Source organism: Panicum virgatum, chromosome 5K (genome assembly GCF_016808335.1).
Source record: "Panicum virgatum strain AP13 chromosome 5K, P.virgatum_v5, whole genome shotgun sequence".
NCBI lineage: Eukaryota > Viridiplantae > Streptophyta > Magnoliopsida > Poales > Poaceae > Panicum > Panicum virgatum.
Genome location: NC_053140.1, coordinates 20,121,469 through 20,131,685, shown reverse-complemented (window position 1 = coordinate 20,131,685; position 10,217 = coordinate 20,121,469). Strand labels below are relative to the sequence as shown.

Here is a 10,217-nt window from a genome sequence, read left to right as displayed (position 1 = left end):
CGCTCTGGACCTCCTTTTTTTTTGAGGGACACGCGCCAACGCTCTGGACCTGCTGCGCTGAAACAGATGCGAACGACGAGTCGGCCCACTGGATGGCCGAGCGCCCGTGCGCAGAGGCCACGGCCGCGGGCTCCCTTGTTACGGTGCCATCCCCCCCCCCCCCCCCCCCCCCCGAGGAATTATTTCTCCGCACATGATGCAACGTGCCCGAAAAAAGCAAGAGAAGCAACAGTTTTTTTTTCAAGAAAAGAAAGCAGCAGCGTACGTTGACCTCGACGCCGCGCTGTACTACTTAATCCCATATTGCTTGCGGTTGCGGACGTGCAGTTTGGGACCTTTGGGTTCTCGTCTCCCAAAGCCAGCCGCAGCAGCCATGGAGCTGAAGCTTCTCTTCGCCCTAGCCTTCCTGTTGCTGACCTTCGTCTCCGGCGTGAGCTCCGGCTCATCGCACTACTACTTCACCTCCATGTTCACCCTTGGCGACTCCCACATCGACACCGGCAACTTCCCCATCATGGCGAGAGCTATAAACTTTCCTGCGTGGGTCAACAACCCCCCCTACGGCATGACCTTCTTTGGCCGTCCTACCGGGCGCCAATGCGACGGGAGAGTCATCGTCGATTTCATGGGTGAGCGCCGCAAACTTCGCTGATTTCTTCATTATTTCTTGTGTGGGAACAAGTTGTGAAATTTGAATGCATGTTTCAGTTGAAATTCTGTGCTAATTAACAGTTCGACCTCTCGATTTCAGCCGAGGAGTTTGGCCTCCCATTCCTCCCGCCCTCCCTGGCGAACAGCTCCGACGTCTCGCGCGGAGTAAACTTCGCCGTCGGCGGCGCGACGGCGATCGCCGTTGACTTCTTTGAGAAGAACAAGCTGGTCCCGTTTAAGCTCCTGAACAACTCGCTGGACGTGCAGGTGGGCTGGTTCCAGGACCTCAGGCCATCGATTTGCAACAAGACGAAAGGTGATCGATGTGCCATGCCTTCGATCTGCCCTGTGATTTCCGATCCATCAAGCTAAGTATTCCTTTTGAATACTGAGGATTGCTGCAGGGTCCCGCCGCTGTTTCAACAAATCGCTTTTCATGGTCGGGGAGTTCGGGGTCAACGACTACAACTTCTTTTGGATGGCGAATAAGACCGAGGACCAAGTCAGATCGTACGTGCCGAGCGTTGTGAAAAGAATCGCCTTGGCCGTGGAGGTACGCACACCGAGCTTATCATCAAATCGAAATGCATTTATCCTCGCATTACCAGGAAAATTAAAATTCAGCACGCACGCGGCACTTAGGGCTCGTTCGTTTATCCAGAAATTCGTGTGCCTGGAACCATCTCCGGTTAGAATTGGTTCACTAATTTGTACTAATATTTGATAAGCTGGAACGGTTTTAAGTCTCCTATCCTATCCTAGACAAACGAGCGCGTGCCCTTAGAGCATCTCCAGCATATTACTCGTTCTTTTCCTCAATACTAAAAAAAATGATATTTCGATGATTGGAGGTGTTCTAGCAGATTACCAATCCAATCCCCATTACCTAAAAATTATTGATAATCAACAAAGCACATCTCCCTCTCACCTAAATGAAGTGATTTTTCCTCTACCATATTCTTGGTGATTGGATTTTGATAGTCTACTGCAACAACTATTAAAAGAATATAAAAGTAGTTATTGGTAATAGAGAGATAGAGTATGTTTTGGATATGCGTAATCGGTTGCAGATGCTCATCTCCAACATATTACTCTTACCCCGTACTCTAAAACCTACTCTCTCTCCCCCCATTACAAATAACTATTTTGTGTTTTTGGTAATGGTTGCTGCAACAAATTACCAAAATCCAATCACGATAAATAGGATAGAGGGAAAATTCCCGTCATTTAGATGAAAGGGAGGTGTGTTTCGGTGATTACTAAAAATTATTAGATAATGGAGATTGGATTGGTACTCTGTCGGAGCACCTCCATTCACCAAAATATCATTATTTTTTTAGTATTGGAAAGAGGATGAGTAGTCTGTGGTCGTTCCACTCGATCGAACGGTGGTGATGCGCTAGCTAGCTTTCCGTGGCAGAGGCTGATCGAAGACGGCGCGGCGCACGTGGTGGTGCCGGGCAACCCACCGAGCGGTTGCCTGCCCAGCGTGCTCGTCTCCCGGCAGACCCCCGATAAGGCGGCCTACGACCACGTTGGCTGCCTCCGCGGCGTCAACGGCGTGGTCGAGCACCACAACAAGCTGCTCCGCAAGACCGTTGGCGGCCTCAGGGCCAAGTACCCGCACGCCACCATCATCTTCGCTGACTTCTACACGCCCATCTACAAAATGCTCGAAAATCCACGCCATTTTGGTAAGTAGTTGGCACAGATCCACTGGATCATCGATCTGGCCTGGACTCCTTTTCGCAGTTAGTATGTAACCAGGCACTGAGCTCTTCCAGCATGCTGGAATAATCTTGCGATGTGCAGGGTTGCTGGCCTCGGGCGTCCTGAAGGCGTGCTGCGGCACTGGCGGCGGCGCTTACAACTGGAACGCGAGCACCTTCTGCGGCATGCCGGGGGTGGCCGCGTGCCCGGACCCGTCCGCGTACGTGAGCTGGGACGGGGTGCATTACACGGAGGCCGTCAACCGCTACATCTCCGAGGGGTGGCTCAACGGCACCTACGCTGAACCGCCCATACTGAGGGCTATGCGCAACTAGCTCGCTGAGACTGATTATTTACAATAATCGTTCTTGAATTGAAAGTTTAATATTGAGTATTTGGTTATTGAAAAGATTCTTTATTTCTAGCGACATACAATAAAACATCATTATTGTATGCATGGTGCACTATGTGGCATTATTTATAAATAATCATTTCTTTATCACTATGCCATAAACACTTATCAGAGACGTGCCAGACGTGCCTCAACGTACATCGAAGACGAATTTGCGTCACCAAATTTTGGTCACTGATGTAACCATAATTGGTGACGCATTTTTCTGCATCACCAATGACGACTCCTCATCGGTGACCCGTGTTAGTAAAGAAACATGTCTCCAATGATACTCATCGGTGACACGACCTGATGTAAACGCGTCTTCTATGGTCTAGATCAGTGATCCATGTAAACAACAGGGTCACCTATATATGTTATCTTTAATGGTGATGCTGCTAGATGAAATATGTCACCTTTAATGTATATATGGGTGATGTTGTTGATCTTAGCGTGTCACCTATATGAGCTATATTGGAGACGCATATACACAATAAGCATCACCTGTATTTTTTATATTGGTGACACAGTCGTCTCCAATTTAGAGCAATTTATCCCATGCACCATCAGTACAGGCACATACAGCATAGACAGTTCTCATCACATATAAATAGGCAGCACAGACAACAACTTCTATCACAGGCATCACATAGGTTCACATCATAGGCAGCAAGTAGTTTATAAACAGGCACCAAGTAGTTCATAAATAGGCATTAGACGACCTAACATCACAGGCAGCAACTACTTCAAGTTTTTATCAATCGTCACAGGCAGCAACATAAACAAGACCTAACATGCATTATGCCTTGGATTGGGGCAATGGAACTCTCCCCTTTCTTATCAATGACCTAGTGCACGATGAATGAGGTGATCTTTTCTCGAATGCTGCACAGCACATCATCATTGAGGGGAATTGACAGCACTTCGAACTTCTGTATCGTAAAAATGATGACAAGGATACACTATATCACCCTAAAATTTTCAGATCATGTAAACTTAGCTACTTTATGAATGACAAGCTACACAAGATGTTAAAAGGAGAGTAGTTCACCTATAGTAACTGCAGAGGAACTGCTTCCGAGAAAGATTGGCAAGTTCAGCTCGGAGCCTAGGATCATTCTGGATCCACCCCTGATCAAGGAGCAACCAAGATGACGATCATGAGCCGGACAATTTCTCACACACTTTAAGAGCCATTTTTTTATTACAACCAGATATGTTTCAAGAAACTAAATATGGAGATCATTTGTAGGAATTAGATTTATCAGCTCACAATCATCATGTGGGCTGCTACCCGATGAAGAAGCCTTTAGCCATCTACCTTTGATTGGTTTCATGATGGTAATCACTTTGATCATCTGGTATTGAGCTTATTAAACTTTTAGAACAAACGATTGACCTAGTTCCTTACCTAGCTATCCTAAGAAGGGAAATTGTGGCGAACTAGAGAGGCACATGTCATTGACCATGGATATATTTATTTGGTCTCCCGTTTCATTATTTGCAAGAAAAAAAAAAACACTCGGGGCCTCTTTGGTAGAGCTCTATCTAATTATGTTTCAGCTGATTCTTTGAGAGAATTCCTGTAGCTGAAAATGATTCACTTTGATTCTCTAGCGTAAATTTTTAAAATAATGATGGAGAATCACTTCATAGAATCAGGAGAAGCTGTTTTTTTTTTAACTCCAACCTCTTATTTCATTTCACAGAATCTATAGAGAACTACTTCTCTCTGAATAATTATTCTCTTGCTGAATTCAGCGGAGAATCAGCTTCGAAAACTTTGCCTAACTCATCCTAAATGGAACCTGATCCATCTTTGCTCCAAGTTGCATGGTTCTCATCAGTCATCACATCGCTCCCCAATCCTAATTCTACCGTCGACAGGAGGTTTTAAAACTCACGGGCAAGCCTCCCGGGTCCCGACCACGGGTTTCACCCACATAATATCATCCCCACAGTGGGGCCCATAGCATTCAATTTACTTTTCCAATTTTTCTTTCCCCTTTACATCTTTCGTCTGTCCTTGCTCCCTCTTCCCCTATCCAGACTACCAGACTAGACTCATGGTTACCTCCCACCCGTCGACGTCGAGCATGCTCTGCGCTACCGTCTACACTAAGCGAAGACTGGCTGCGATATGAGCGGCAACAGGCACGACGAGCACGGCACGTGAGAGAAGCGGCGGAGGGGCCCGGTGTTGGCGCCTACCAACGTCACCACCAGAAAAACAGTGATGACGCCCGCAGCGCCAATTTGAGGTGGCAGTATTTCATGAACCATGAATAAATCCGCAAGCGCACGGAATACCATTGTAACATTTTACCCGGGAGTATACCGGGGTGTCATTTATATTTCCGCAGGGAAGACGGTGAATGAAGAGATATAGACTAGTTGATGAACTTTATCTAGATTGGATATTCTCATGCATAAACAGGGATAAGATATATAACATGGTAGGAGTTAGTGTGACACGCACACAAACTACCTTCTAGATAAATAAATAAAAGAAAAGAAAAGATGCTCTAGGCCGGCAGCAAGGTAGAAGTTAGAACTCGAGTCAACTATGCTAGGCTAGCTATATCTCTGTCATCTTATAGTTAGATCGTCAGAGATTAAACTACACAATAGGGAGACCGCTATCAAAGCAACGGGAGGAGCCCGTACACCCCAGCGGCTTTATGCACCTCCTACCTCCTATACTGAACGTGGAGGATTACTAGGGTCCGAACAGGGCTATCACCACCTGCCGGCTACCTCTATAAACCGTGGGTATAGTTGACATCCAGCAACTCTTAGCTAATCTAGACACCATGTCTACACTAGTAAGCGATACTCTAGTGTCCCGCGCGGAGCCCCCACCCTCTGGATGGACAGACATCACATTAGAGCAAACATACGAATACTGGAGCAGTTGATAGAGTTCTAAGAACGATATGTTAACCATCGCAAGCACAGGGCGATCATGCAATACAAGCATTGAACAATAACGCAGCCAGATCAAGAAGCATATATCGGATAACTCAGAACATACTTCAAGTAGATATCGGTAACCATAGTCTAATTCTATTACAAACAACCGAATATTACAAGAGACAGCTAGAGATGAACCCATACCAGAACTCTCGAGCAACTACGACGACTCGAAGACTCCTAGACTCCTCCTAATCTCCACTAAGCCTAAAGACTATGCAAGAGGTGAGTGTTGTGAGGTCTGTGTGTGTGTCCTACTCTCCACGCCCCCTTGTATTTATAGCAGGGAGCCACAGGGTGAAGCTCTCCAAACCGACCTAAAGGACCAACCAGGAGATGCCATGTGGCTTGGCTAAGGCGGTGGGGCCCACGGACCAGGTCGGCCGACTAGGCTGGTCGGCCGGCCTTCCAGTGGCACCAACCACCCCCAGCTTCGTCCAGCAGGCTGTCCTGGGCCTCCTTGTCTGGTCCATGTTGGTCTTGGTCTGTCTTGGCTTGTCTGAGCTGGGTTCTTGAGCCACTTTTGGTCCATATGAACTTGAATCGTCGCTCTGATAATTTTTGTGATTTTATGTTGGGCCAAAGTGTGCTTGCAACCTGCATATTAGCTAAAAAACACAACTTGCATTTTCTAGAAGGTGAAGTGTGGTTTAGGGACTTTATTGGATAAAGATGCGTGTAAGAAATACAAACTCTCATGATTTTTTGATCAAGTTGATGCCTGAAAATGATCATTAGTGAGCGTCAATAAGATCCCCCAAGTTATCCTTTGCTCGTCCCGAGCAAAGTAGGACAAATCAGGTTGTTGATTAGAAAATCACTTTGACTCGTACCTTACCTGTCATGTCATAGTCTGAAGCAAAGATGTTCATCTATAAGCTTAAATAGGTTGGCTATCATACTTTTGCACAATTACCTTACTCCTTTATGGGGCTTCTTAGCTGTCTCCTTGTCTTGGGCTGTTGAGAGATAGAACGGTGCATAGAGCAGTACTTATTTGCTCACAGATCTGCAATCCATCTGGAGATACTTTTTGAAAGATTTTTGAAAACATGGCAAAGTTCCCAGGTTGACTCACTCGAGGCACTCAACTTTTATTATCCTCATCAGGGCAGTATCTGCCTTCGGTCTTTCCTACTACTAAAAAGCCTTTGTGGAGCTCAAGGTAGGGTAAGAACAGGGCATACTTGCATTCCATATATTGTAAAGTCAAAGAGATAATCCATGAAGAAACAAGTCATGCAATCTCGATCAAAAGGTGCAGGTGTATGAGTGGATGGATGGATGGATGTGAATGGATGTGGCTTACTCCTTAAGGCATTGGTTTTCTCTCTCGAATCATCTCTGTCTCTCTCTTTTTTTAAGACATGGCTACCCCTCTTTTTCTTTTTTTTTTGGATCATGCTTCTTTGGTATGCCATCTATTCTCTTTTTGGGGGCAACCATAATCTAACTTTATTTTATTTCAGGGATGTTCTACGAGAGAGTTACCAAGATATGGAGCATTTATCAATGGGAGATGGATGATGGTGCTAATTCCCAATGTAGGAATATAGCAAATGGATGGGACGTGTACGTGCTTATAATCGAGAAAGTATGAAAAGCATCTCACTAGGGTCACACAATTTGGCAAAACTCAACAGAACATCAAGCAGCATATGTGTAATGTTTTTCAGGGAATATGACATATGGCTCTGGTAGGACTTTGCTTATCATTGGGGAACTTGCCTTTTTAGATTTTTGAAAACAACTCCAGATTTCAAGCATCACTAGAATAACTTGCACAACTTTATTTACCATATCTATACTCACAACAACATAGACTTGGATCAAGCATATGCAACCCACGGAACTTTCAGGTTCATTAGCGAGATATTTACATAACCAACAGATTTAAACTCAAGAGAACTCTTATTTTCAAACTAAGCACAACAGACATGATAGAGCAAAGCAAAACTCATCCTTTCAAATTTCATAAAGAGTTAAAACATTCATACCGTGCATTATGAAAAAAGAAAATAAAACAGTAAATATTTATTTTGTTTTGAAAGTTTTTATCAAATTTTATTCAAAAGCAAGTAAAGGATACAATTGACTTAGGGGAGGGAACCTCCCCCAAGTTAGCTCTTGGTTTAGGGTCCGAAAAGCAGAACCTTTCTCCATACCTGATCAGGTTGAGGTTGTTTCGTCCATACCTGCAGAAGTAGTAGCGGTCGATGACATCTTGTTCTTCTTGTGCCATACCTTCTAGTTCTTCTTTGGTGGCGTAGACGGCTCAAGAATAGGATCCTCAGATGTAGGATAGACGATCTCCAGATCTTCCCATACTGTATTGGTGATGAAGTCGGGGATCTTCTTGTCGTCTTCCACTAGCTCGGTTGGAGGAGTATGAATCTCCCAATCCTCCCAAGCTGGCTTGGAAAGGGAGTGATAATCTTGATCATCCCAACCGGGTTCTGCCCATAACCCCTGTTTCTCACTATCCTCATGAATCAGGAATACTTCCCTCTTGTTTTGAAATTTGAACTTCATGGTCTTTCCCATGATGCTAAGGTTGATTCTTCCTGTCCCTACATTAATTCTGGCGTTTGTATCCTTGAGGAATGGGCGCCCAAGTATGAGCGGGATCCCAAGATCTCCTTTCATATCGAGGACTACGAAGTCCACTAATATGTAGGTATTCTTGACTTTCACCATAAGATTTTCCACAACTCCTTCAGGATATCTCACAGTGGAGTCCGCCAGCTGAACACACATAGTAGTAGGAGAAATTGATGGATAGCCTAGCTTTTCAAACATTACCTTGGACATGATGTTGATGCTAGCTCCAAGGTCACACAGGGCGTGATCAAATTCACAATCGAGGATTGAGCAATTTATCACTGGGGTTCCAGGATCTTCTCTTACTGTAACTGCTAACTCGCCCCACGCACCTCTTCTTGGGCGTGTAAGTTTCTCTGCATAGCTGAGGGGTGTCCTTCTAAGTGGCTCTTTCCACATAGCATTTATGACATTTCCGCTCTCTATAATTGATTCGGGTTGTCCCATAATCTTCCCTAGTACAACAGCAGGTGTGGCAGCAGCTAGCTGAGCCAATTGAGTTTCGATCATCTTGTTGAAACTCAGCTGGTTCTTGATGGCGGTGAAGAATCCGTCCATCATGGCATGGATGGTCTCCATAGATTTGTCTGTAGCGGCCAACTTCTTCTGAAGAGACTCGTTGATCTTCGCTTGGTCGTAGACAAGGTCTCTCAAGGTAGGTTGGTTAGGTTTGAAAGAATTTGAATTTCCATTACCTCTTTGATAATATGGGCATGGTTGATTCCACCCCTGACCTCCTTGTGGACGAAACCCATTGTTGTTGCCATTGAGGTACAATGCTTCTTCTTGGGTTCCTGGGCAGTTGTCGCCCGAATGTCCAACATTCCCACAGACCTCGCACATCATGCGAGTTTCCAAGGCTTGAAGTATTTGCATTTGAGCCTTATCTTGGGAATAATCCTCGTAATTCTTGAGGAGGAGATCAATCTTCATAGCGAGCATGTCGGCCTCCTTGACGGAGTGCATGCCTCGCTGGCGTGGTTGTAGGCGATCATCGCTCCAACCTTGGTTGGACACCATCTTCTCGATTAATGATGTAGCTCTTTCAACGGTCAGCGAGAAGAAAGCTCCACCCGCAGCGGCATCCACATGATCACGAGATGATTGTGTCAACTTGTTGTAGAAGTTCTGAAGAATGAGCCAATTGTCCATTCCATGGTGCGGACATGCTAGAATGTACTCCTGAAGTCTCTCCCAAGCTTTAGAAATTGACTCATTTGATGCCTGCTGGAAGTTCGAAATCCGTCCACGAAGAACATTGGTTTTGCCCGTCGGGAAGAACTTCGAGAGGAATGCCTTGGCACATTTGTCCCAAGTGTCCACAACAGCCTTGTTAGCATAAAACCACTATTTCATTCTCCTCAGGAGAGAGAACAGAAACAGATGGAGCCGGAATGCATCTTGCGATACACCCTTGATAACAAAAGTATTGCAGAGCTCCAGGAACTGCTGGAGATGAGCACTGGCATCCTCATTAGCCTTGCCACAGAAAGGGCTGGTCTGCACCATCGTAATGAGACCTGTCTTGATCTCGAAATTTTTCCCTCTGGTGTTAACCTCGGGCCCAGTGGGGACCTGGTAAGCAGACGGAGTAGAGTAATCACGAAGTGTCTTCTGGGCCATTGTTGGTGGCTCTTAAGTTGGAAATCCAACCGCCAACTTGTGTAGCATTTCATAACATTTGAGCACCAAACTTAGTTATAGGGCTTTTTACTAATTGGTTCCACGAGTTTTGGTGAATTGTGATCTGCAGGCACCCATAGGTTAAATACAAAAGAAAACACAAGTGAACGCACAAGAAAAGCACAGAAGATCGCTACCTGCGTTTCACTTACAAAAATGGCCCACCTGACAGATCAAACCGACCAACCAAACTCCAGCACCGACCATC

The 10,217-nt window shown here is 45.4% G+C and overlaps 1 protein-coding gene and 1 non-coding gene across 2 annotated transcripts; both read left to right on the top strand.

The window, feature by feature from the left end:
* The first annotated feature begins 373 nt into the window (after positions 1–373).
* Positions 374–2,860, top strand: LOC120710585 (GDSL esterase/lipase At5g45910-like). Its single transcript, XM_039996226.1, has 5 exons — positions 374–629; positions 752–967; positions 1,056–1,204; positions 2,072–2,345; positions 2,464–2,860. Exons 1-5 carry the CDS (start codon positions 374–376, stop codon positions 2,694–2,696), a joined length of 1,128 nt encoding a protein of 375 aa, XP_039852160.1. The 3' UTR covers positions 2,697–2,860.
* A 6,616-nt stretch (positions 2,861–9,476) lies between these two features.
* On the top strand, positions 9,477–9,583 carry LOC120710958. The gene has a single exon (XR_005690124.1). It is a non-coding gene; the product is annotated as a small nucleolar RNA R71 (small nucleolar RNA).
* The last annotated feature ends 634 nt before the right edge of the window (positions 9,584–10,217 follow it).

Bases quoted from the DNA above. Each gene is read 5' to 3' on its own strand.
- LOC120710585 (XM_039996226.1), top strand. From the start codon at position 374: ATGGAGCTGAAGCTTCTCTTCGCCCTAGCCTTCCTGTTGCTGACCTTC. The intron at 968-1,055 runs GTGATCGATGTG...GGATTGCTGCAG, and splicing joins GATTTGCAACAAGACGAAAG to GGTCCCGCCGCTGTTTCAAC. The intron at 1,205-2,071 runs GTACGCACACCG...TTTCCGTGGCAG, and splicing joins GAATCGCCTTGGCCGTGGAG to AGGCTGATCGAAGACGGCGC.